The sequence below is a fragment of the Mesocricetus auratus genome, unplaced genomic scaffold (genome assembly GCF_017639785.1).
Source record: "Mesocricetus auratus isolate SY011 unplaced genomic scaffold, BCM_Maur_2.0 Super-Scaffold_100004, whole genome shotgun sequence".
NCBI lineage: Eukaryota > Metazoa > Chordata > Mammalia > Rodentia > Cricetidae > Mesocricetus > Mesocricetus auratus.
Window position 1 is genome coordinate 111,918,225 of NW_024429189.1, and position 27,417 is coordinate 111,945,641.

Consider the following 27,417-nt stretch of genomic DNA (forward strand, 5'->3'; position numbering starts at 1 on the left):
TGGTTTCGGTTACAGTTTTTTTTTTTTCATCTCATATCCAGAGTAGTTCAAAGGTTTTTCTTGGAACTTTAGCCCAGGGTCGACCTTTGCCCTTTGCCCTTTGCACTGTTATGCATAAGCAAAACTGGAACCCAGGCTGATAAGGAGTAGGATTTATGGATATCGGTTTCCTCCGCATCCAGGAAATGTAGTGCTGGGAGGTAGACTCAAGCTTTGCAGGTGGCAGACACAGAGTGAAGGTAACGTCTCCCCTGAGTGTAAGTCACACAGGAAATGTAGTGCTGGGAGGTAGACTCAAGCTTTGCAGGTGACAGACACAGAGTGAAGGTAACGTCTCCCCTGAGTGTAAGTCACACAGGCTGAAGTGGTGGGTTGCAAGCCATCAAGATCTTGCCCTCTGACCTCAGCAGATAATAGGGTGAGAGAGTTAAAGTTCATTTAATCACTAACCTCACCTGTCTTTATTTGTAGTGCATGCTAACTATGTGATAAATTACTGATCTGCACACCCAGCACTAATGTCTCTTTTCATCTTTTCTTTTCCCAATTCAAGAATGACCAAAAGTGCCCGGCATGGCCAGTTATGGTGGTGCATGCCTTTAGTCCCAGCAGAAGCAGAGGCAGGAGGATCTCTATGAGTTCGAGGTCAACCTGGTCTACATAGATATTTCTAAGACAGCTAGAACTGCATCATAGATAGGTCCTGTCTCAAACAAACACAAAAAGAATGCCCAAAAGTATACCACAATAACGTTTTTGTTCACACTAATATCCTTGGATACTATGTTCATTAACACTGAATTTACTCATTTTAGAGTCACTTTACTTGCCTTTCAAAGCATGATTTGATGGTAGCCAGACATCGTGACAAGCATTTGTAATCCTCAGATTAGAAGGTAGAGCATGGAAGATCAGGAGGGAAAGGCCAGGCTGGGTTTTGTTGCTGGAGTTTCTTTCTCAGCCAGGTCCCACGTCCGTTTCAGCCCCAAATAAACGCACGGATGCTATATTAATTAGATAGCTAGAGCTTCTTATTGGCTAGCTCTGTCTTAATTATTAACCCATTTCTATTAATCTAAGTATTTCCACGTGGTCTTATCTTACCAGAGAAGGGTCTGGACCTGTTACTCCTTTTCATCTACATGGTGTCTCTTTGTGGTCCCTCTCTGCCTACCTTTCCCAGAATTCTCCTCATCTCCTAGCCCTGCCTATCTTCCTGCCTCTATTGGTCAAACAGTGTTTTATTCGTCAACCAATAAGAGAAACATATACAGAAGGACATCTCCCATTAGGGTTTCATGAGGATTATTGCTTATTTAAGAGAAGCAGCAAGTAAATTGTCATTAATGTATATAGGTTGTGCTTATCATGTGTTGGCCTCGGGAGCATGTAGCTGCCACCCCATTGTATCTTCATAATGACTCTAAAAGGCAGTGGTCTATTGTGACTCTTGTTCTACTGGTGTGGAAATTGATGATGTGACTAAAACACCAAACCAATGATGCTTGGACATTAGGTTTTTTAGAAGCAGTGACTGCTTTTAATTTGTCCGTTTTCCCCAGTGGAGGGATCAGTAGAGTCAGACAAAGGGAAGGTAGGAAAAGAAAACTCTGAGTTGTTTCCAGAATTAAGGCAAAATGTAGCCATGGGCACAAGGCTACAACTCAACACAGGAGTTGTCTTAACTGCTATAGAAAGAAGTGGTTGAGCACACATACTGTAGTCCTGAGACAGTAGAGGCTGAGGCTGGAGAATCAGAAGTTCACAGTCAGCCTGGAAGGAGGGAGAGAGGAAAAGACAGAGAGAAGGAAAGAGGGAGGGAGGGAGGGAGGGAGGGAGGGAGGGAGGGAGGGAGGGAGGGAGGGAGGGAGGGAGGGAGGGAGGGAGAAGGAGAGAGCTAGCTAACAGCCCCACCTTTACTTGGGGATTACTGCTCTACTTGCAGTGACTGACCACATGTACCCTGACACCTTCCTTTGACATCCTTCTCCACGAGTGTGACTCTAACGGGGACTCTCCTGTCCTAGCTATAGCCATTGCAAAATGCCTGAACTTCCTCAATTGGTAGAACCTGCAGTTAAATGCCACGCTAGTTCCCTAGGCAGGGAACCTTTACTCCCTGGCTTGTGCTAGCATTTGGTTACTCAGCAGTTAATTCTGAAATGTTCCTGCAGTCTTAGTGTTTCCTTGTGCCCTGGACTCCTTTTCAGAATAACATTTTAGATGTATTAAACACCGTCAACAGGATGTCATGGGGAAAACAACCATGTCAAAAAACAAGGGCAAAATATTTAAAATGTAGGGATTCCTAGCATAGATGTTTCTTTACTAATGCAAATGGGACCAGCAACTGCTGACATCTGAACAGAGGGGAGCTCTGTCCCCGGTGCTGCCACCAGATAAACACCTCTGGGTTCTGTTGGTAGCAAAGCCTCTTGCTGAAGCTGGGCTTCATTGTTTCAGCTAGACTAGCTGGCCATTAAGCTCTCAGCATCTCCATCTCCTAGCATCGGGGCTAAAGGCACAAGCCACCATGTTCTGGACATTCAAACTCAGGTCCTTGTGTTTGCGCAACAAGACCTTTACCCACTGAGCCGTCTCTTCAACCAACACATTCATTTCAAAGTGAGATTAAAGAAGGCTGGGACGTATCTTAGCTGTATCCCACCCCTCCCACTGCTTATAACCTACACACACATCCTTCTGTAGATGTTAGTCATCTCTAAGCAGGCTATGGTGCACATGCCGTATCCGTGGCATTGGGAGGTGGAGGCAAGAGGATCATCACCTACTGAGACTCTCCTCCTCTCCCCTGCTGCTGCTTCTGGCCTCTAGTCTGAGCTTTCTTGTTCCCTGACCCCCTTAACTCTGGAATACCCACAACATTTAGATGTCTTCTCTTCACTTTTTGCTCCTCTTTATCCACTTGACCTTATCTAAGCTATTTAGGAATGTCTGTACTCAATGCCCACATCAGGGAATAATAATAGAGCAACTTCATACCATTCCCATACAATCAATGGCCGTAAAGGACTTAGCATAGTGCCTGACCTGGGCAGGTGCAATGTATGATATTTACAAAGGACATCTATAGAGTCTGAAGTTAATCCCATCTGGCCTTGAAGCTTTCATGCCATCTGCATGTTGGTGATTTCCAAACTTAGGTCCCTCGGCTGATCTTCTTTATGAGTTCAGAAGTGTGCATCAAATCTATAGAGACCATGATTGAACCCACGGGGTCTCTTTGCAAAGCCACTCTATCCTAGGCCCTTCTTACCCCAGTCCCACGAACCTTCCTGCCATTCGTGCAGCCTCTCTCTCATACCCCCCTCACACCCATCTTCGAATCCTAGCAGTTCCTCCCATCAAAGCAGATTCCTAAAGGGACTGCTTTTCGCCAGCACCATTGCCCTGTCTGGTATCCTGGGCACCACTCTTCCCATTTTTCTGGGCCATTATCTAAGCAGTTAGTATAATTCTAACTCCTATCACTGCTGTGTTTAAAACTCTTCAGCAGATTTTCATCAGAAACCAAATTCCTCACCACAGCCTTCGAGACTATGGGGCCTAGCTGCCTTCCCTGGCTCCTCTTACACAGCCATATCCTCTCTTGCTCACTCAGTATGAGCCCCACTGACTTCATCACCAGGGGGCTCCTAACCTGCCCTTGTCCTTGCTGTCCCTTTGCCTGGAATGCACTTCTCCCAAGGCACTGTTGCCCTTGAACCCTTTCCTTCTGCCACCTTCCTTGTCTTCCTTATTTTTCTTTAAAGGATGGACATAAGCAGATCTCAAAATTGATGGGTTCTGCATCCATGGAGTCACACAACTGCAGGTAGAAAATACTGTTTACAAACTGCATCTATACAAAATATGCTTTTCTTGTCATTATTCCCTAAACAATACAAAATAACAACTATTTACATTGTGTTAGGTACTAGAAATAGTCCAGAGATAATTTTGTTTGTTTGTTTGAACTAGCATTGTTAGAAAGCCTAAATGACCTCCATACCCATGATCCTTCTGCCTCAGCCTCCCAAATGTTTAGATTATAGGTGTACGTACACCACTATGCTTCACCTATAGGAGAATATGTGTAGGTTATTATGATTCCATTTTATATGAGAGATTTCCACATCCACAGATTTAGATATTGCAAAGGCTCCTTGAACCAGTACTGAGAGATTTGTGTATCTATTCACTTGCCTAATCATCTTCTTCCACCAAACACTAGAAGGACCAGCTTCCATGAGAGCAGGGGGTTTGCTCCTTATAGTAGATTTTGGGGTTAGGAATGATGTGTGGCATATGGCATATCATCCATAACTGTGGGAGAATAGGTGGCCAACAGCGCACAGCCCCATGAAGATTCTAAGTAGTCTGTGAAAGCCCAGTCACAAGCATAAGATGCCACTGTACTAGTGCACAAAAAAGTAAAACTGTGCTGAGCATGGGAGTGAACACCTGTAATCCTAGCACTGGGGAGGCTGAGGCAGGAGGATTGCATGTCCCAGGCCAGCCTGGGCTGTATAATGAGTTCAAAGCCAACTTCGATAACTGAGTGAGAGCCTGGAAAGAAAGAAAGAAAGAAAGAAAGAGAGAGAGAGAGAGAGAGAGAGAGAGAGAGAGAGAGAGAGAGAGAGAGAAAGAAAGAAAGAAAGAAAGAAAGAAAGAAAGGAGAGAAAGGAAGGAAGGAAGAAAAAGGAGGGAAAGAGGGAGGAAAGGATAAAATTGAAAGTGTGTGATCAACCTTAGACTTCCTCCCTGGACACAAATGGGGACCTGAGTCCCTTCACTGCTGCCTCCATCTGTGCTTCCTCCGTCAGTCCTGAGATCTGGGCTGTTGGCATCCTTTGCTTATAGATTAAGAGCAGATTAAATATACTTCCACCCTCTATCAAAGAGAAGCTGGACAACCAGGAAGAAGATGGCAGGGTTATTCCTGATGGTCAGCCCTCTGTGCATAGTATTTCCAGTTTCTTCTCTCTCTCTCTCTCCTCCCAAAGACTGGGCAGTATGGGAACATTATGGCCTTTTGCTCCATATCCCTCCAGGTGAAAGGTATCTGTATGGGTATATCCTCGGGGACTGAAGTGGGCCCACGGTCCACCATCATCTTCCCTGGGCCCATCATTTTGAGCTGAAAGTCTACATGTTCCTTTGTCCTGAGGCAGAGAAGTGTGATTCAAAATACAGTTTCCTAAATAGTCTCTGGGCTCAGACTGGATTTTCAGGACTCCTGAGGATCCTGAGTAGACACAGTCATTGAGGGACATTGCTTCTACTGTCACCTTGCTGGTGCCCTGTAGCTTGGGTGGAACCCTGGTGATGTCTGTGGTCCCACAGCTTCTCTCTTCACACTGTGCCCCAGGGTCAGAGTTTAAAGCCTCCTTGTCCAGGTCTGGAAGATTCTGGAAGATACTGTTAGAATGTAGCAGTTGCCCTTTGACGTTGACCTGGCCTGGAAGTCTGGGCTTCCCAGTAGCAATGAAGGGGCAATGACATCAAAACCACTGCTCTCATCCCTTGAAGGTCCAGAATACAAGAGAGAAAGGTGGCTTCCATCAAGGGCAGTGGTTCTCAGCCTTCCTGATGCTGCAACCCTTTAACACAGTTCCTCATGTTGTGGTGACACCCAACCATAAAGTTTTTTCACTGCTACTTCATAACTATAATTTTGCTACTGCTATGAATCATAAATACCTGTGTTTTCTGATGGTCTTTGGGGCTCACGACCCACAAATGAGAATCACAGATCTAAGGGAAAGGGAAATCCGTTACACATCTCTAATGAGACAGCTGTGGTTGTATCTACTGCTCTGTGCCCTGCTCAAAGAACTCTGCCCCTCCTGGTACTGCTTTTAAAATAATACACTAATTATGCTAAACACAATTCAGCAAAAGTGAGTACATAAGTATATAGTTAAGGTGAGTTTTCACAGAGAGACCTTTGCTCCCAGGTCCAAAAATAGCTTCTCACCCACCCAGAGGGTTTCCTGGTCACATCCTCTTCATGCGTCCTGACTGGCACTGAGCTGGGTAGCTCTGACTGGAGGTTTTCTTGTCGTTTGCCTTTGTTTTGTTCCTGGGAATTGAGCCCAGTTTGTAGCACACGTGCCCTAGCTTTGCCCACTTCCCAGTTGGAATCATAATAGCATATGCTTCCAAAAGTCTGATTTCCTTTATCCAACTTTAAAAATATATTCTAAAACATTAATCCATTCTACTACTGATAAATATTTGACCTGGTTCCAGTTCAGAGTTGGATTTTGTTGTTTTGCTTTTTTTTTTTTTTGATACAGTCTCATGTAGCCCAGATTGGTCTCCAATTCACTATGTAGCTGAACATGACCTTGAACTCTTTTGGGGGGTGGGGGAGCACCTCACTAAGTATCCTTGGCTGGCCTGGAACTTGCTGTGTAGAACTGGCTGGCCTCTAACTCACAGAGATCTGCCTGACTCTGCCTCCCAAGTGCTGGGATTGAAGTCCTGGGCCGCTGTGCTAGGCGACCATGAACTCTTGATCTTCCAGCCACTACCTCCTGACCGATGGGATTACAGGTGTACTTCAGCACAGTGTCCATTTGTCTGAAGGCATGTTCAGCATTTCATGAAATAGTTTGGTTCAGACCATTAACAGCATCATAATTGTAAATATCATACAGATATTTTTGTAGTTCTGCCTTTAATTGTATTACATCCAGTACAATTTCCCATATTGAAAAATCTTATGTCCTCAGCTTGAGTAACCTCAATATGGGATTCAAAACCACCTCAGTTTATTCCTTCCCAACACAATGAGACAAGATGTGAAGAGACTCTGAATTCTCTGTTGCTTTTCTGAAGATTTGAGAGAATGCATTCATTACATCCTTGGAAAGCCAGGTCAAGTCACCGGATACAGAGTCATTGAGTATTTTGACTTCTTACACCATCTCTTTGTTGTACAGTGTTAGCCAGTAAACAGTTTCCTCTCATAACATCTGCAAACCTGTCTAAACCATAGGCCACTGTTGCTCCAGACTTGGGGTACGTACTAGAGCTTCAGTGAAAACTTCAGCTAAGCTCATCTTTAAAAGAAGGGTTGGTTTGGGAGCTGGGAGGTACAGCTCTATGGTAGAACCATTGACTGGCATTTGCAAAGCTCTAAGTTCCATTACCAGCATTTCAAAAAGGAGGTAAAAGGCAAGTGGTTTTCTTCCTTTTTTATTACTTCCGCTCTGGTTTCTGTAGAAATAGGAGACTCGTAGTAGCCATGTGCTACAGAACACGAAGGTTCTCTTGTAGTGTCTTAGGCTCCTTGCAAAAAGTGATGTTCACAAATGTTATAGTTCTGTCTTAAACCTTGTCTATTTGAAGAAGTAAACACATATGTCTTTCATGTCTTGGGCATTTACCTTCTTTCTCAAGGAAACCAGAAAGAGTAGCTTTTCAAATTGAGTCAAGATTGAAAGGCAACAGAAAACGAACCATGTGGAGCAGCAAGGAGGAGCACTAACTCCTGTGGGCACATGCTCTGTTCAACAGAACAAGTCTATTGAAAGCTTGGCAATAAGACATTTTCTATCCTGCCTATAGTGGGTATAAATATGTCAGTCTGACCCATTTCTCTCCAGCCATTCCACTCATTTCAAGCCACTAAGAGTGTTTTCAATGTAGCTTCAAAGAATTCTGTGAGGATTGTCCAACCTTCTCCTCAGACTGTTGGCAGCATGATGATTAAGTTCAACTCAAGCATAGTATTTACCAAGTGGGTACAATCTGTGTAAGGTTCCCCCAGTGGAGCTTGAAGATTTACATAACATAGGAAGGAGAGAATTGTAAACAAATACAATGAATACAGATGAATATAGGGGAGTAGGGGAATTCCAGGACATTGGCGGTTTTACAAAGTGTAACACCTGACATCGCTTCATTAAAGAATTAAACAAGTAAGAACAGCTTGTGATTACAACTGCCCCAATAACCACTGAGTCTGTCTCAATTTCTGATATATAGGAAAGTTTTTTTCAAAGAGCATTTAGATTTTCTTTTCATGATAACTAACAGTTGGTATGTATATTGTGAAGAAAGCGTATATCAGAAAATAAAAATAATTCAATGAATTTGGGAATAGTGATGCATAGGTTCTTCTCATCATTGGGGGTGCTGGGGCAGGAAGATGGAGCAAGACCTACCTAAAAACAAAACATAAACAGACAGCTGGGTGTGGTTCTGGAAACCTGCAATCCTAGTGCATAGACGCAAAGGCAGGAAGATCACAAATTCAAGGTTATCCTTGACGATAGAGTAAGTTGGGGGTCAGCCTGGGCTATAGAAGACCCTGTCTCTAAAGAATAAGCCCAACCAAACAAAAAGCAAGCATGAGCTCACCCCCTCAGGTAGAACCATGGACTGTTCTCTCTGCTGTTTTATCCCTTCAGTGAATAACCCTCCTCTTTTGGTTTACATTACTAAGTTTATAAATGATAAATCATGAATGAATATTTGTTTTTTTTTCATTCTGGGGCCTAGAAGTTAATTCTATTTTGTTTTTTGTTTTGTTTGGTGTTAGTGGGGGTTTGTAATTTTCTTCATTTGTTTTGTTGTTGTTCACTTGTTTTCAGTGTCCGTCCATGTTGATGGGCTATTCTTGGATCCATATGTTGTGGTGATCCTCCTACTTCAGCTTCCCCAGTGTCTGGGACTACAGGCCGGTGCCAGGGCACTAGTTGGCATCCCTGCTTTGCCCGGTGGCACCATTCTGTTTCCTGGTTGGCATCTCTGTCAACAGTAGACTTTGGCCATCTTAGTGTAACATTAGCAATACTCTAGGGTTAGGTTCACCTTACACTTTTATTTTTTATTTGTTTGGCGTTAGGGATCAAGCCCACAGCCTCATGCATGCTACAGAGGCAAGTGGCCTACCACTAAGCTGTACCCCAGCCTTTTTGTATTTGGCAACTTTGCCTCTTGCTAGCTTGGCTCTGCCACAAGATATCTGCCTAGTTAGAATTCTGCTGGTGAATTGGTCCAGCTAGGCAATAGCATCACACAGCCGAAAGCACTTAAGTAGTAGAAACTATGAATGCAAGGAATGCATGCCTTTCTGTGAAGCTGCAGGCTGGAGGGCAGCAGGGCAGACTGAGCCCGCCTGGCTTCTTCTTCCCTCTGTTCTCAGCTCCAAGGGCAACCAGGACAACAGGTTCTTTGTTTCCACTTCTTATTTTTACAAGAACAAATGGAAGTCTCTGCCAGCACTGACTACATATCTGGCCTTTTCATCTGAGCTGGAGAGGAAGCTCCAGGGTGAAATCACACACACACACACACACACACACACACACACACACACACACACACACAGTGCCACCGCCACTGTCCCCCACCCCCAGTCTTTCTTGTGTGAAAATGGCCGCGCTGGGTGACAGCCATCAGATTTTGCCCCCATTTCTAAGTACTTTCCTACTGGACTTCAGGAGATAGAAATTTTAAAAATGAAATGAAAGCCCTGAAAGAAAAAAAATGTGTTTTTTCCCCTCATAAAAATCCTCCTGCTACATATCATTAGAAATCACTTACAGGAAGTTGTGGCTTCCTCCCGCAAGAAGCAATAGCCCTCAGCCACTGGGAAATCAAATCCATAACCCAAAATATAGTAGTGTTTCGTTTTCCTTTTAGAGTTTGAAAGGATAAGAGGTCCCTGGGGAAATAAAGCATCAACTTGCAGGCTGCTGGGAAACTTCAGAAGTTAGAAATGTGGAACTAGGACCTGTAATGCACTTGCCTAGAGTGTGCAAGCCTCTGGCTTTGACCTCAGCACCACAAAATCAACAAAATGGCAGCCCCAACTCAGAAAACTGAGCTTGTGTTGATTCTGTTTGGGTTTTGTTTTGTTAAATCATTTTCACCTGGAATAAGGAGTTAAGTTGGATGGCTTAACTATCCCTTCCACCTCAGCTAAACATGCAGGGATTTTTACAAGAACATGGTTCCCAGTCCTCAGCCATCACCCTTCCTGTCTTGACCAGTGGGGAGAAGTTTCCTCAGCTCATCTGCTGACTTTTGTGCTGTAAACAGAATTTGTGAACTAGGGCCTTATGTCATGCAAAATGGATCTGGGCCTCCTTCCATCTCCAGACCTTAAAGTTACCATGACAGGTTTAATTTAGCCTTGAGAGTCAGTAGCTTTTGCCATGCCTGAAGGTGTTAAGCAATCATCAAATAACAACCAACCACTAGGTGTTTTCAAAATTGAAAGTTCCAGGACGTTTTGTTTGCTTGGCATATGTGTGAGGAATTGTTATTTGTGCCAGAAATGTTTCTATTATGTGCTTTTTTTTCTGCATGGGCTCTTTATTTTTCTTCATAAGGAGCCTACATCTCCCAAAACACTATTGATTCTCAGCCCTACCACCTCTTACCCTCCAATGCTAAGAAGCCCTGGATTCATTTCCCACTAAACATGGTGTCTGATTGGCTACTGCCAGGCATTTTGCTACTGGTTCCAGGATTTGCTTTTCCAAGAGCAAAATCATGATATACATGAGACTCTGCCCTCCATCTGGTCCTTAACTAGTAAGACAGCTCAGGCACTAACTTCTCAGAAGCAAGAAGCCTGGGCCCTCAAGTTAGGCATAGTCATATGTGCCAGGGATGGGTGGTTAGATTTCAGGTAAAGGAAAATTCAGTGGATGAATGTTAAATGTTAAAGCCCCTTTGGTATATGTCCCCCTGTGTTCCTCCATGCCTCCTGCAGGGTACCTACTTGAACTGAAGGGTGGGTCTACCAATGCTATCTGCTTCCTGATTTCTCCTATGAGCACCAAACTCCTGTTGTTGGAATAATCTTCTCCCAGTACTGAAATAAACACTCTATATTTGGCAACCTTGAACAGAGTATTTGTCACCAGTGTTCAACTTTGTCCTTGCAAATCTAGACTAGATGTCATCATTGACTTTATACCCTAAGATTAGAAAGGCTACTTGTGAGAAGAATCCATGAGCAATGAGGAAGGAGCTGCTAAAACCTCAGATTTGTTAGTCTGAAAGGGATGAAACCACTTCTTTGCCCAAGGCTCCTAAATGGCCAAAGGTTTGGTAGCTGTGGTGACTTTGGCCACCCATTTCCTGATACACACAGACAAGAACCCTTTGTCTCCTGAGGCTAGAACTAAGCAGCCAGAGTCTTAACTCCTCCGAGCCTGAGTCTAAGACTGAACACAGGTCTCAGAATGAAGCTCAGATCATGATAATCTCCTCTTCCTCGGGAGCAAGGACTGTCCACATACCACCTCCCACTCAGGTCCCTGGTCATTCCTGCACTGGACTGGATCTGAGTATGGTTCGTGTGAGATCAGCATGTGAAGGGATAATGCCTTGACGATGTGCAGACGGCAGTGAGGAGATAGAAGCCCTGGGTTCCTTGTAGCTGAAGAAGACTGGCAAGGAGAGTTGGATTTGAGCTCAGTTTTGGCAGGTTGGGCGAGCCTAATAGACCATTTACTCAGACCTTTCCAATGTCTCCAAATGACTAGATTTCCACAGTTCACCAGTAAGTTTAAAAATAGAAGCAAAATAAAGACTCTGATCCAATGTAAAGATGTCTTTGCCCATGAAGGTGGACCTTGTACATACCAGATTCCAAGGCAGATGTGTGAGCATCTGTGCTGAGTGGACACAGGCTGTCACACACAAGCATGGCGAGAGCAAGGGCTGGGTGGGTTTAATTCATTCCATAGAGGACTTGTCATTCAGTATTTTAAAGTTTATTTTGTGCATGTGTGTGTGAGGGAGCTTGGGAATGCGTGTGTCATGGTGTACAGGCGTCGAGGTCAATATTGGAGTCTAGCCTAATGACTCTCTTGCTTTTGCTGCTGTGCTGAGTACTCCAGGTTAGGCCTTTGGCATTTGGGGGGACTTTTCTGTTGGGAGAGTGTCCTGTCTCTCTGGACCCCCCCCCCCCGTTTCACCATAGGGATGCTGGGATTACTCCTGGGCTTTTTACCTGGGTTGCAGCTACTCCAACACCAGTTGCAGGACTTGTGTAGTCAGTGCTTTTACTAGCTGAGCCATCTCCCTGGACTGAAATGATTAATTTAAAAACAAACAAACAAACCTTTTATCCTTAAAAGAAAAAATTATACACATACTATCTTAAATGACAAAAGGTGCCATTTAAAAAAAATCCTAGTTAGTCAACCCAATAGAGGTGTTTTTCACACACAAATAAGGGCTAGGTATCTTTTTTTGTTTTATTTGTTTATATAACCGTACTGTGCTTTGTTCTGACAGAAGGAAGACAAAATTAGAATTTAAAGCTCTTAATTGACATTATTTTCATTTGTAGGATGTAACAATGTATCATTCCATAAAACAGACCAAGTCAAGGATGGGAGGTTGTTTTATAGCCAGAAACCAGAAGGATTTCTAAAATTGGTTTGATTGTTTCAAGGTTGCTTTCCTTGTGAGGTGGCAAGAGAAATAGTGAGAGATCTAAGAGAAGGTGCCTTAGGGCTGCCTCATGGTGGGGCATGAGGAATGGAGGATAGGAGGACTGCAAATCTGAACCAGCCCGGTCCACATAATGAAACATTGTCTTAAAAGGGGAAAGGGTAGGGTAATGGTGTCACGCACCTTTAATCCCAGCACTCTGGAGACAGAGGCAGGCAGATCTCTGTGGCTTTGAGGCCAGACTGGTCTACAGAGTGAGTTCCAGGACAGCCAGAGCTGTTATACAGAGAAATCCTGCCTGGAAGAAGAAGGGGGTTGGGGGGAACCTGGGTGTGATGATGGTACACAATTTTAATCTCAGTACTTGGGAGGCAGAGGCAAGTGATTTAGAGGTCTGCCAGGTCTACATATCAAGTCCCAGAACAGCCAGGGATACATAGAAAGATACTGTCTCAAGAAAAAAAGAAAAATACACATAACTAAATGGTTAGCATGGCACTGTTTCCTGTAACCTTTTTACTTAAAATGGGGAATATGGTTAAGTCAACTGAAACCTTCTTGTTTGGTAAATCGGCTGTTACCACTCTCTTGATTCTTTGTTGGGGATTGTCTGTTAGGATTCTTTGGAGGTAGATAACAACTTTATTGAGTTTGACTTTGAGCAGCAATGACTCCATTTTTATTTCAGGCTACCTGTTGAGGCCTGAGGCAGGAATTTAGTCCATAACAATGAAGTCCTATAATTTTTATTTGACAGTCCCCACCCTCCAAGGCTGAGGGCTGAACCATCCAGAGCATTGCATGTAAGCTGAGACTTATCAGTCAGGTGGACACTGGACTGTTCTTGGTTGACAGTAAGAGCTTGGCGTTTTGCATATATTTACTCTGCTAATATTTTTCCCAGTGAAACAACCTCACATCAATTTTAGTTAGCAAGTTAGTTAATATATTTACTTTTGGGCAAGGCTAGGAATCAAACCCAAGACCATGCCCATCCTCAACTACACCCCTAGGCTATCCACCCTTACCTCTAATTTTATATATTTTTACCTTACTATCTCACATTTTATTGAAAAGTGCTAAATTATAAAACCAAAACAAATACTTGAGATGTGTTGTTTTAGATGGAGCATGGTAGAGGGAACAATGTACTGAACATTAAGAAAACATCTGAGGACACTAGTGTGGCCATCACATACTGTGGGCACTAGGACTGGCCATCGGGTGCTGCACTGTAGTCTCTTCTGACTTGCAGACTCTGGTCAGAAAGTGAAAGAGCATCTATCCATTGGAATGTGCTCCACAGCCACAGTTTCTCAGAGATGAACGTAATCCTGCTGATCTAATAAAACTAAGTCAAGTGTCAGCACCTGGCTGTTAGGCTGAGAGTTCACTTTATGTTCTCAGTGACCCTTCTAGCTCCTCTAGATATTAATGCCTGGTGCCTAAAAAGGAAGTGGAAAGACCCCTCATCCTACACTCTAAAGTGCCTTAAGTCATGTGTGACCCAGGGACAACCTGTGCTATGAGCCCTGTTGGGATACTCAGCTTTCTAACTCAGAGCCATGATACTGGGCTGTTGTTTCCATGACAACAGATGCAGGCTATGAGTTTCCCAGTGGGTGTTTATTCTCCTCCCTCCACCCTCTCCTTTGTTCTTCCCACTCTCTTGATGACCCTCTCCTCCCCTTAAATATTTCCTTTTGCTTTCATATCATATATGTGCGTATGTGTATTGTTAATGTAGACTCTGCACATTTTGACTCTCCCCTGTTCTTTCTTGTTCCCTTGTGTTTAAGCCCCTTCTTTGTCACCATAGTCCTTTGATCCTTCTTTATGATCTTTTATCTACTGGACTTTGCACTCAGTCACAATCCTTGCTTGCTCTCAGGCAAGTGATCCTTAAGTCACAATCACCACCTGGTGTAGGTACCATTTACAAAGGAGAAAAATGGAGCTCGGAAAGGGAACTGCACAAGGTCTCACATGCCTGGACCAACTAGAAAAGAGACCTCACACTTCCACCCTTGAAGCTGGCCCTTGGGACACCTCACTGTAGTCATGCCATTATTATAGATGCCTGGATTGTATCATGTGATGCCTTATTACATTTCTAAGCTACACGACCTTTGCCAGCACTCATTTACATAGAGATACCTGTCTGTCTTAGCAACCAATGGTTTCTGTTACTCCTATTGGTCTGTCTTAGGCAGAGCTCCCTAGAAGCTGAGCCTAATGCCTGGCTTTTTGTGCAGATGATTTCTGGAGGGAAGCACTCGGGAGCAGGGATATGGATGGAAAGGGAAGCAAGGCAAAAATATGGGCTCCACAAATCCCACTCCAAAATGCCCTACCTTGAGACAAGAAGGTCACTCCCTTCTCCAGTCACATCTGTTCGCCCTGGACAGTGGTTATTTCCCAGGGAGAGGACAGATATAACTTCCAAGGCATTTCCAGGAGAATGGGGAGGCTATAAGCTGTTGGTAGCCAATGCCCCTAACAACCAGGGTGTGGGCTCCTGTCCTGGAAAGAGGGTTATGCAGGGGATGGGAGCATCCACCTGACAGTCATCCCTCAGCTCTTTCCTGAAGATTACCCCTGATAAAAGCCACTTGGTCCTGTAATAATACACTATAAACCTCACGTGGCTGGCTGGATCAAGTCAATGCCAAAGACTAATTGCAAGGTCTAATTTATGGTTTCTTTTTTATGAGGCTCCATGAATCTTACTCACCATCTTTCTGTCTGGGCCCTGGCTGTTTAGGCTGAGCATCATCAGAACAAAGAGCATTTTTATTTTTTTATTTTTTGGTTTTTCGAGACAGGGTTTCTCTGTGGCTTTGGAGGCTGTCCTGGAACTAGCTCTTGTAGACCAGGCTGGCCTCGAACTCACAGAGATCCGCCTGCCTCTGCCTCCCGAGTGCTGGGATTAAAGGCATGCGCCACCAATGCCTGGCTTTTTTTTTTCAAAGAGCATTTTTAAAAACAACAACTTCAAACCTGGGAGGATTTGTGGGATGTGACCTTCTAAGGAAAAGTGGAATGCCTTATTACTTGTTCAGTATACCTGGTGGAGGACCAGCATGTTAGACACTGTCAGATTTGGACTTGATAAGATATGGCAAATTGGAGATGGTGGGAAATGTGGTGCTATGGTTTTTCTGCTTTGGTTTGGTTTGGTTTGGTTTGAAGTGCTGAGAATCCTCCCTAGGGACTGGAACACACTAGGCAAGCACTATACTTGCGTATCTCCCTGGTTCTGAAATATTTATTTTGAACTTCAGGCATTCCTTTAGTAGTATGTTACCACACCCCTCCTGAAGCCCTCTAACAGAACCAAACAGCTAACTGATCAGAGCCCAACTTTACATTTTCTACTTAACTCTCCAGGCAAGTGGTCCTTACAGTGAAGTCATTGGATGGACAGGACCAGTGTTCCCCAGAACTTGGGAGAACCGCAGCAGCTCTGGTCTACCAGGATCCACAAAATCAGAATCTTAGGGGTTAAAACCAGGAGTTTGTGACTTCACCAGTCCCCAGGGGATTCCTACATAGGCTCACAAATTTGGCAAGTTATAGAGTCTTCAGATATGGCCCCTGAGGGACTTGAGTATTCTCATACCTCTATGAATAGTCACTTTAGAACACCAAGAGGGACTGTGGTGGCTTTTGAAGATGGGGCAGCAGCTTTCCTTGATTTGACACAGACTCCTCTTTCTGGAAACTGACAGCAGAATTGAAAGAAAATTTTCATACATTTGAACAAAAATAAGCACACACACACACACACACACACATGCATACACACACACAAATGAATAAGTAAATAAATAAATAAATAAACCATGGCCTCTCTTTGATTGTGTATGTGCCGGGATGACCTCACTAGCTTGCCTGAACAGGCCTTGGTCTCCTTGGTTCAAGTGATCCTTCTGCCTCAGCTTCTTCTGTAGCTGGTGCTTTAGGTATGTATCTAGAAAATAAATGAAGCTTGAGGCTGTTTAGATCTGTATAAAACCAAGACACTGGGGGAAGGGCGGAATGCGTTCCTCGGCTGTCCCAGCGCTCTCATTTTGTCTCTGTGACAGTGACAGAGATGGTCATCGCCACATGAACAATCCATGTTTCCTTTCTGCAATCCTCTGCTCGCCCATTCTTCCTTGTCTCAGGGCTTCATCCAGGACACACACTGGTTATGTGTTTGATGACTGAATGTACCCCACACTAAGCCTGTGTCTTTGGACACAAGGATCAAGTATGACATTCCTGCTGGCTACTCCAGGACCATGATGGGGACCTGTTCTCTCAGAGCCAGGAAAGGTGTCAGTGCTGAGTGTGGGGGCGGAAGAGGGTCCCTAGAGACAAGTATCCTTGGACTAGAATTTCCGTACTCTCCCTCTGAGCAAGGGCAGGCCCTTGACCAAGGTCTGGCCTCCTGATCCCTTAGTTTTGTTTTTGAAACAGGATCTCACCTGTAGCCTTGGCTGGCCTGGACTCACTATGTAAACCAAGCTGACCTCCAACTCAAAGAGACCCAACTGTCTCTTCTGGGATTAAAGGCCTGGGCTCCACACCTGGCTTCCTGGAAACTTTGATCCTTCTTCCTCCATTCCTAAGTGCTAGAATTGCATGCAATACACGTGTGTACCTAGACCAGCACCCTGATCTTCTTTAAAACCAGTGTCATAGTGCTTACAGTGTGGTGTACTTCAGGGAGGAACCCAGTGCTCGCAAAGAGACCAGCAGCTCTGTGTATCCTCTGGCCTCGGGTTTTCTCACTTCTCACCTAGAATCAGGTGTTGACACCAAAGGCGGTCAATATGGCTTGTTTGTAGATATGATTCACAAGCCATAAAACCTCCCCATTTGAAGGGCATGAGTCACCCAGGGGTTTTTCAGTGTATTCACATTGTGCAATCCTCAGCATGACCACATCCATTTCCTACAACTCCCAAAGTTACCTGTTTGGAGTCGCTGCTCCTTTCCCTCTCCTGTACTCCAGTCAACCACTAACCTACTTTCTCCCCCTAGGACTTTCCCCACTCAGAACTTGTGTAATAGAGCTGCACAATACTGTGACCTTAACTCAATGCCCCTTTATTCCTCACCACCAAATGTGACGAACGTACACACCTGGCTCTTCTCACTTAGCATGCTATTCTCCTGGCTCTTCTCACTTAGCATGCTAGTCTCCTGGTTAAGCTGTGGTAGCAGCCCACATTGTAGCTGAGTAATACAGTGCACTCCATCCATAGACATGCTTTGGGTTGTTTTTGTTGTGACGTTTATTATTTATTGGGGGGGCTGAGTTGCTTGTTTGTTGTTGTTGAGGCAGGGTCTCACTGTGGAGCCCTGACAGGCCTAGAATTCACAGATATCTGCCTTCCCTCTACCTCCTGACTGCTGAGATTAAAGGCATGTGCCACCACACCACACCCAACTACAAAAAACTTTTAGGACATACATTTGTTGGCTTTTATGAACAGCACAGAACCATTGGATTATGATATTTTAATTATTCCTAATGTTGGGAATAAAGAATGGTTAGGTTTGTAAGAAGAAATGAAACTAGTCATTTAGAATCAGAACAAATATCCCCAAAGGTCATTTGCCTGTAAAGTGCAGCAGTACTTGTGTTTGTGACAAGTGCCTTTAAGCATTGAGACCTCAGGCCTATTGTATCTGAAATTTAGAAGTCCTCTGAGTAACAAATACTTTATGCCCTAAGTACCTAGGGATGGTATCAGTCATTTGAGCCCTGCCCTTTTCTTTCTTCTAGCATGGTGAGACACAAGGATGATGGCTATTCTGAAGACAAGGATGGGAAGGCATGTCCTCGGGACTCTGGCTATGACAGCCTCTCCAACAGGCTCAGCATTCTGGACCGGCTCCTTCACACCCACCCCATATGGCTGCAGCTGACTCTGAGTGAGGAGGAGGCTGCAGAGGTTCTGAAGAACCAGCCTCCAGGGGTAAGACCCAAGACTCAGGAGAGGTTCAGGCAGGCATGCTGCTGCCTGACAGAGAAACACTTAGAGTTCCATAAAGTTCTTCCCAGCTTCTAGGTAGTGTGGTTTCTAGTGCAGACCTGAAATACAATACAGGGTATTTCTGGGGTCCACAAGGCAACTTCTAGGAGCAGACCCTTTCCAGGGCTATCTTCCAGTCTTCCTCTGCTCAATTATGGGATTGTATGGCTCAGCAGGGTGCCAGGTCATCGAAGGAAGGAAGAGCCCTGGCCAGAGGCCCTGGGCCTGACCATCTGAGCCTGGTTCTAGATCTCTGCTTGCCCCTGATACTCTCCCTTCATTCTGAGTCTAGGGACCCTGTGGGGCCCAACCACTCATCTGGGGACACAATCTTAAAAGTTCTGTGACCACAAACTTATCTTCTCAGGCTACCAGTAATTTCTTTGCCTTTCTTAGTAGCTTTCCATGTGAATCAAAATCTGATGCTGTTTCAGCAGGTACTACCTATCCAGGGCCATTTGTTCCACTTATTCAGCCCACTTACTCTTCAGCTAGGCAATGCAGCCCATGTCTGCAACCCTAGCACTCGGTTGGCTGAGGCAGGATGATCTAGGTTCAAGACCAGCTGGGCTATGTGAAAAGATTCTCTTTAAAAGAAGAAAGATGGAGCTGGAGAATGGCTCAGTGGATTAAGCATTGGTCATACAAAGTATCAGGACTAGAGTTTGGATCCCCTCAGCCAGTCTGTGAACTCTGGATTCAATTGAGAGACCTCAGTAAATAAACTTTAGAGTAATTGACACAGATACCTGATGTCATCTTTGGATTTAAATACCATTCTGCCACTCTATGTAAGTTTCTTAAAAACAAAACAAACCAAAAAAAATATTCAATAACTGGCATATCTGGTGTTGTTCATTGTAGTGGGGTCTCACCCCCCTATAGCTACTTAGATTCTCACACATTATAGTGAATGAAATTGGCTACTCGGTTATTGAGTTTCACTAACTATATTTTCCATACTCAGGCTCACAGGTGGCTGCTGTAGTGGATAGAGACTCTTTCATCACTGTAGAATGTTCTAATGGATAGCACTTGGTGCAATGTCCAAACAGATGACAAACACAGAAAATCACAGATAAAATAATGTTTAAAGCATATGCTAGATACAAAGTAACTAAACCATATGTGCATAGCAGGGGAAAATTCTATCAATAGCTAGCTGAGGAATTCCATAGCAGCTTCAGGGTCATGCAGCAGCCAGGGACTACCTGTGTCACTGTCCATCCATACAAGTGACTCTGCCTGGTCTTTGCTGCTTCTTTCCTTACTGAAAGTAGAAACAGACAGGACTAAGAATTCCATTATAGCATGCTTGGGGCTATGCAGCGCAATAGTTGATCATTTTGGAGAGAAGTCCTTGGCCAGCATCCTAGGCTGTTGCGTTTAGCATTGGTCTATATGGTCAGAAACTTCTTCCTTGAGGCTTTCTTTTACCAATTGAATTACATGCTTGTGCACTGATGCACAAAGTTCTGAATCAGGATATTACCAGGCAGCAGTTCCTACCCTGCCTGGCTTTCTTGCTGGGGTGGGGCATAAGCCATTCCTGCCGAGACCTGCAAGAGGAATAAGCTAGCAGAATATTCTCTCTATCCACCTACATGAGCTCTTGACAGGGCCTATCCTGACAAGATGGGGCAGGCTGAGGACAGGCTGTGGACCAGAAATGAGAATGAAGATGAAGGAAAAGCAGGTGACTAGAAGCCTTGCCCTGGTGGCATGAATAGTTTAAAATAGTTACGGCATCCTTAATTAAGCAACTGCCCAAGGCAGAGGTCTGTGAACTGCTCTGTAAGGGGTCGGAATGTAGTTGGGTTTTCTGGTTACACAGTGTTTGTCATATCTACTCAGCACAGGCTTTCTCAGGCAAAAGCAGCCACAGACAACATGTAAAGGATTGTGTAGCTGGGCGTCACACATTTACTCACAGAGGCGGGCTCAGGGTGGATGTGTTCTGCTGGCCTAACTTCGAGAGCCTCCCCCAATAAGAGTGTAATGTTTTAGGAATCAAGACTCATCCCTAATGGTTCCCCACTTCTTAAGGAAGCTGCCTCTCAAGCTTGAACCCTTTACCCCAAACACATGCACCCAAGATGCTATTTCGGAAGCATTTGCCTCAGTTTTAATCTGTCCCAGAGTCCAAGTGCTCAGATGTGTGAATCCCATGGGAATTATGGGAATTATGGGAAAAATAAAGCTTAAAAGGCTTTCTGGTCCCTCCTTCCCCATAAGCATCATGGGTACTGTAGATATGAAGAGAAAAGCAAAGATCAGCTGGGGTAGGGGCTATGAAATACTGTAGCAAGAGAGAGAAGCAGGAATTGTAAGGTGTTCAAATCTAGATGAAAGAGATATTAAAGAAAGGCATTCACTATAGAAGGGACCAGGACTTAGCCAAGGCCACCAAACTACACACCCCATTTGATTTGTAGGCCAGGTGGATAATGCTGGAACTGTGAGGACTTGACCTACACAGCAGCACATGGTGGACCTGCCTCTTCATGGACAGAGGCCCAGTGGCCTTGACATCATTGCAGACGTTGCTTTGTGGTGTAAAACACTTATGTGAAGACAGTGTTGGGACCTGAAGGGAGCAGCCTCAGTGTAGGCTAGGGCGAGCCTCAGAGTACACCCACCCACTTCCCAAATCCCAAATGTGGCAGCCATTTTTTTCTCCTGAGGGCTTTCTCCATGTCTCTGACTTGACACATTATCTCATTTTTCGAAAGAAGCTAGAAATTAATTCTCAATAGCAAAAACTAAAACTTCAAAAACAACTGCTTCTTTACTCTTAACAAATTCAAGTTCCTCTTGTAAATATTCTGTGAGCCAAATTAGCCAACAAATTCCCTACGTCTATGGTTTGCTCATGCGAATTTCTTTGTAAGTTAAGTTTCATCCGTCAAGACACCAGTTTGAGACGGGGCTAAGGCATATATACTTGCCACAGTGAAAGAGTCACCAGACCACTGGTGCCTCTGCAGACAAAGGACTTTTTAAGCTTCATGAATAAAGTCCCTGTTGAAAATAAGGGGTCTTCAATAGGCTCTGGGCTCTTTCTCTGTAGAGTCCTGCACTGAGCTGTATACCTGTTGGGAAGGATGTTCCAAGCACAGGACATCATATGTAAGGAAAATTATGTACCCAGGTTTTCCTCTCCTTAACTTGCATTTTTCCTCCTTCTGCTAGATCTTTTTGGTTCGTAAGTCCTCCAAAATGCAGAAGAAAGTCCTCTCCCTTCGCCTGCCCTGTGAATTTGGAGCACCTCTCAAAGAGTTCACTATTAAAGAAAGCACATACAGTAAGTGTTTATCAGATAGTGAGGGCGTACCGTGTGCGCCCTCAGGTTTGGCACATCAGAGGGGCTGAGTGTAGATCATCTTACCATGTCCCCAGGTAGGCACCGTGTAGATTTGAGGCCCTAGTTTGCTGCTGACTAAACCCTAGGGAAGCTGCAGCAACAGCACTTTTACAAGATCTAATGCCAAAGCATGTGTCTGCACATCTTCCCGAATGAATAAGCCTCAAGCACACGCATTCTCTCCAGGTAGTCACTGTTCAGTCTTCCATGAAAGGCAGTTAATCCGAGACGAGTCAAGCCCCACGGGTAGATGAGTAGCTGGGGATTTGGAGGCAGTTACTGCTCAGCCATGTTGCTTGCCTCTCTGTTGTCTACTTTCTGACCATTGGAAATGTGGAGTGTTGGGAGGCCAAGTTTTAAATAAAAGAGGGAACACACAGTTCTGAGGTACTGCCCATCTCCAAGAAAAGATCAGATCAGAGATGGGTCTGCACAACAAAGTGGGGAGATCTAGAAATTCTAGGTTAGCAAGCTAAGGGGCAAAGGCCAGGAGAGTGAAGTTTGGAAGCCTGCAGGATGGAGCATGACTCAGTCCCTGCATTTGAAGATACTGAGGTTAATTGAAGGGCGGGCATGACATTTCCTCAACCTTGATGTCCAGTCTCCTTAAGTCAGTGACCTTATGTAGAATCCAAGGAAGTGATATTTCTTGCACAGGAAAACCCTGCCTGCATCCATGATCTGCTTCCAGTTCAAGTGTAAACCTGGAATTCACATGATCAAGGGTTCCTGGGAAACAGATGCACCTGAGCAGGCTGAACTTGGACAACAAGTAAATACAGTGGGAAATAATCTAAAGTCATGTTTTAGACCCACCGCCATTTTAAAGATAGTGAATGTCTAGAAAGTTAATAAATAATGAATTTATGTTAAATTGATTCCATTATTCTGAGGTGGCTTTTGGGAGGCTGCTGGCCCAACCAGCAACAAGTTCTCCTGGCATTTAAATCCTTCCCAGTTTCCGAAGTTCACCACGACAAGGAAACCACTTCCTTTCTTTCCACGCACAGGCACTGTCAATGAAACACACACACACTCACACACACACACACACACACACACACACACACACACACACACACACCTGTTTGTTGAGTTCCCTGAAGCCAGAAGGTTTTTATTCCCCCATAAGATTCTAGGACTTCAGTCACTCCCCCAATCCGCCAAGGGACTTCCAGAGCTAGTTTGTGCAAAGCATCATCCTGCCCAGAATGACTCACTGCAGGCCTAAGTCCTACCATAATGATATCTACCCAAAAGACTGGTCTCTGTACAGATAGGAATAAGAGAGGGTTCACTACAATAAAAGATATTTTAGCATTATTTCTGGATGATGCAATAGACACCCCATACATTTCACATGAGGTATTTCATCAAAAACAAATTATATTCTATGATGATCCTTCAGGCTGGCAAGGAACTGTTGTTGTCCATTTTGTAGGTGATATGAAGGTGGTTGGCCCATGAGGATTGGAAACCAAGCTCCTCCATGCCCCCACCTTTTGGGAGTAGTACATGTGACTACAGCTTGTTGTCTGAACGCATCTCTGATTTTGGAGCTTGTGTAATGCTGCCAGGCAAGAAGACAGGATTTTAGAATATTTATATGAAATGTAACCCAGAAATGATTTCTAGAGCCCTTGACCTGACCTCTGGGTTCATGTCCCTCTGTCCTGTGTCTACATAAGTGGGCTATGACTTGTCAAAAGGGAGTATGGCCCTGCAGGTTCATGATATAAGAAGAAAGGGTCTGGCCGGGCGGTGGCAGCGCACGCCTTTAATCCCAGCACTCAGGAGGCAGAGGCAGGTGGATCTCTGTGAGTTCGAGGCCGGGCTGGATCGACAGCCTCCAAAATAATACAGAGAAACCCTGTCTCGTAAAAACCAAAAAAAAAAAAAAAGAAGAAGGAGGAGGAGGAGGAGGAGGAGGAGGAGGAGGAGGAGGAGGAGGAGGAGGAGGAGGAGGAGGAGGAGGAGGAGGAGGAGGAGGAGGAGGAGGAGGAGGAGGAGGAGGAGGAGGAGGAGGAGGAGGAGGAGGAGGAGGAGGAGGAGGAAGAAGAAGAAGAAGAAGAAGAAGAAGAAGAAGAAGAAGAAGAAGAAGAAGAAGAAGAAGAAGAAGAAGAAAGAAGAAAGAAGAAAGGGCCTGGAGTGGTGGGACCATTGACCCATTGCTGCTGAGTGCTGTTGGCTTCTGCTGCAGTCAGATGAGCCCTTGGCCCTGCCCGACCCTGAGCTCTGAACTTCAAAACAAACAGAGAGGTTGTTGTGCAAGTGAGTGTGTTTACTAAGCATGGAGCGTGTGCTAAGAGTGAGTCAGGGAGGCCGCCCTCGCTAGCTGCTTAAAGCTGTGTCTGGCTGTCAGGCAGCCCCCTCACAGCTGGTTTGGATAAACTGCACAGTAGTCTAGAGGGTGGAAATGGGCCCACATATGCTGCATTAGATGTCGTTCCTTTCCAGACATTCTGGAAGACTCAGCTACCTTCTGGAACCTCTCTCTCTCTCTTTTTCTAGCCTTTTCCCTGGAAGGCTCAGGAATCAGCTTTGCAGATTTATTCCGGCTCATTGCTTTCTACTGCATCAGCAGGTAAGGATTCTGAACATCCCATGCCCTCAAGGACCTGCTTGGTGTATGATTTACTCTGGACTTCAGTCTGGAGAAGGGATCTGGAAGGCTGGTCACCTATGAGATGTCAGGGAAGGATTTGCCACTTAAATAAGATATTCACCCCATTCCAGTGTTAAGCTTAGGATGGAAACAATGGCCTGGACCTCCAGATGCAAATTCTCATCAATTTGGTTATTTCTTCAAGCTGGTCCATAGCTCCTGATGGCTAGACATATATCCAGCCTATATAAACAAACGTGCATGCACATGCACACATATAGTCAGACAGAAACCAGTACTTAAACCTGTAACTTTTCTCTTTTTTTTTGGTTTTTATGAGACAGGGTTTCTCTGTATTGTTTTGGAGGCTATCGGTCCAGCCCGGCCTCGAACTCACAGAGATCCGCCTGCCTCTGCCTCCCGAGTGCTGGGATTAAAGGCGTGTGCCACCACTGCCCGGCTAAACCTGTAGCTTTTCAAGGTGCCTGACAGTGTTTTTGAAAACTTAAGGGGACACAGTCCATTCCCAAATGTGAGTTATTTAAACCAACCCATAAATGCTGCACAGTTCGGCCAGGCGGTGGTGGCGCATGCCTTTAATCCCAACACTTGGGAGGCAGAGGCAGATGGATCTCTGTGAGTTTGAGGTCAGCCTGGTCTACCGAGCGAGTTCCAGGACAGCCTCCAAAACAATACAGAGAAACCCTGTCTCGAAACAAAACAACAACAAAAAAAAAAAAAAAAAAAAAACAAATGCTGCAGCTGGGGCTCACATCCTCAAGCTCCAGATCAGAATGTGAACCAGTGTGGAAAGGATGTGAGTTATAGTTTACAGCAATAACAGCTTTTCATAGTCCGAGTTCCCGTGCCTGGGGTTGTACCTGAGTGGTAAAGCATTTGCTTACAAAGCATGAGGCACTGGGTTTGATCCCTAGCACTGCCTAGGAACAAAACAAAAACAGCCAAATGAAGCCAGTGTTCTTGAAGTAATTAAGCAAAGAAATCTTGCTGCCTGTAGAGGTTGGCCTTGCCTGCTTCCTTCTTTTCTTCCTTCCTTCCTTCCGCCCTTTTGTCCTTCCTTCCTTTCTTGTTTTTAGATTTTCATATTTTATTTTATGCATATGGGAATTTGCCTGAATACAGGTCTGTGCACTATCCACATGCCTGGTACCCATATAAACAGACAATGACGTCACATTCTTCTAGCTACAGAGTCACGGATAGTTATGAACCCCTATATCAGTGCTAGGAATACATGCTGAAGGTTGAGCCAAGGCTTTCTTGGCCTTTCTGTTTGCTCACTGAAATATCTTTCCTGTTGGCTACAGGAAATATCTTTTCAGAGGTCACAACTCACAGCTGTCTCACCGAGACTGGGGAGTCATTTGGGTTTGGCTCAGGTTATTTTAAGGATTAGATTGTTTAGCATGCTTCATACCTGTTGACTTTCTCTGCCTGGCATGGCAGCTAATCTCTCAGGCTAGCTAAGGTTGCACAGTAAATGGCCTGAGGAAGAGGAGACTGTAGCACTGCTCATCAGCAGGAAGTAAATGAGTGCAGCTCCCAGGATGGACAGTGCTTGCCTGGTGAGGAACCCCCCCCCCTCAAGGGATGCCACCTGCTTGCTAGATTAGGGTCATGGTCCCTGAAGCCTGTGTGCTTCACTTCTAAACATCTGAAATACAACTGTTTTTAACACATCATTTTAGATTAAGAGAATGAAGACATTATTTAGCTGACTATGACATCTAAGTCTTTGTTATTTTAACGTTTGGCTAAATATATCTGTATTTAGTGCACACATATAGTAACCTGAAAGCAGGCTGAAGCTGTGCTGCAGCTGTAGTGGTGGGCGTCACCCAAACCACTGACGGGAGCTGCTTCATGTAAATATGATGCTTTGGAGGCAAAGTTTGGACTAAGGTACAAATCTTTTTTTCTTGATGCAGTTACATCCTGACTATTCAGGATTATATTAAAATTATGCACCAAATACCCTCTAAGGAAAGACTTTAGGAATCTGGGATGGTTCCATTCTTTGTGAGGTACTGTCTCAGGAAATGAGATTATCTAGTTTCCCCAGTACCCAATCGCTCAATTCCAGTAGCACCCCAATAAAATAAATGCCAATAGTACCCCGATAATATGATGAATTACAATCCCAGTCTTAAAAGTTTTAACCAGGTTAGAGATGACATCAGTGTTGACATGTCAGTTGGAGGTGAAGCTGGCTGACAGCTCACCTTCCAACTTTGCCTCCTTGTAATTGTGCTATTGGAGAAAGAGCCTTACACCCACAAATACTTGGCAGCTACACAGAGAAGATTCCATCTCTGTCCTCCACACTCCAAGCAGGCCAGAGTACCTGCTGGAGTAGCAGGACAGGCTGGTGATTAAACACCATGAAGCAAGTGAAGGCCTTTGGCAAATTGCTAAGTCCACTTGAGGTACTTACAGGAAGATCCCAGCATCTACATTTTGCAAGTAAAGGGGCCTGAAAGTCATTCTTTTTTTTTCATTTTTCCAGAAAGGGTTTCTCTTTGTGACTTTGGAGCCTGTCCTGGCACTTGCTCTGCAGACCAGGCTGGCCTTGAACTCACATGGATCTGCTTGCCTCTGTCTCCTGAGTACTGGGATTAAAGGCATGTGCCACCACTGCCTGACAATCATTTTTTATTTTAAATGCAAAGGTGCTTGATGCATTGGTTTCCCCTCTAATGCTCCTCATTGGCATTTTTGGTCATCAGTGGTTGACAGGATTCAGTCTTACCAAATTATTTCTGAAATCTTATACCTGGTGACTAGTAGAGAATTCATCATAGAGACACAGTGGGTTCCCACACAGAATGTGTCAAGTACATATGGAAAACAAAATTCACAGTTAGTAGACACCCGATTGGTAGTGTTGTATCAGCACAGTTGAGAGTAGAAGTAATGCATGCCATTGCTCAGAGACACCACAGAACTCCCTGTTGCTTGGGTGCTGT

The 27,417-nt window shown here is 44.7% G+C and overlaps 1 protein-coding gene across 1 annotated transcript in view; it reads left to right on the plus strand.

Moving 5' to 3' along the window:
• Rin2 (Ras and Rab interactor 2) overlaps positions 1–27,417 on the plus strand; it is a 97,324-nt gene that overhangs the window by 37,117 nt on the left and 32,790 nt on the right. Inside the window, 3 exon segments of the mRNA XM_040746433.1 lie at positions 18,212–18,404; positions 21,654–21,765; positions 24,337–24,409. Of these exon segments, the coding sequence (XP_040602367.1) occupies positions 18,212–18,404; positions 21,654–21,765; positions 24,337–24,409 (378 nt within the window).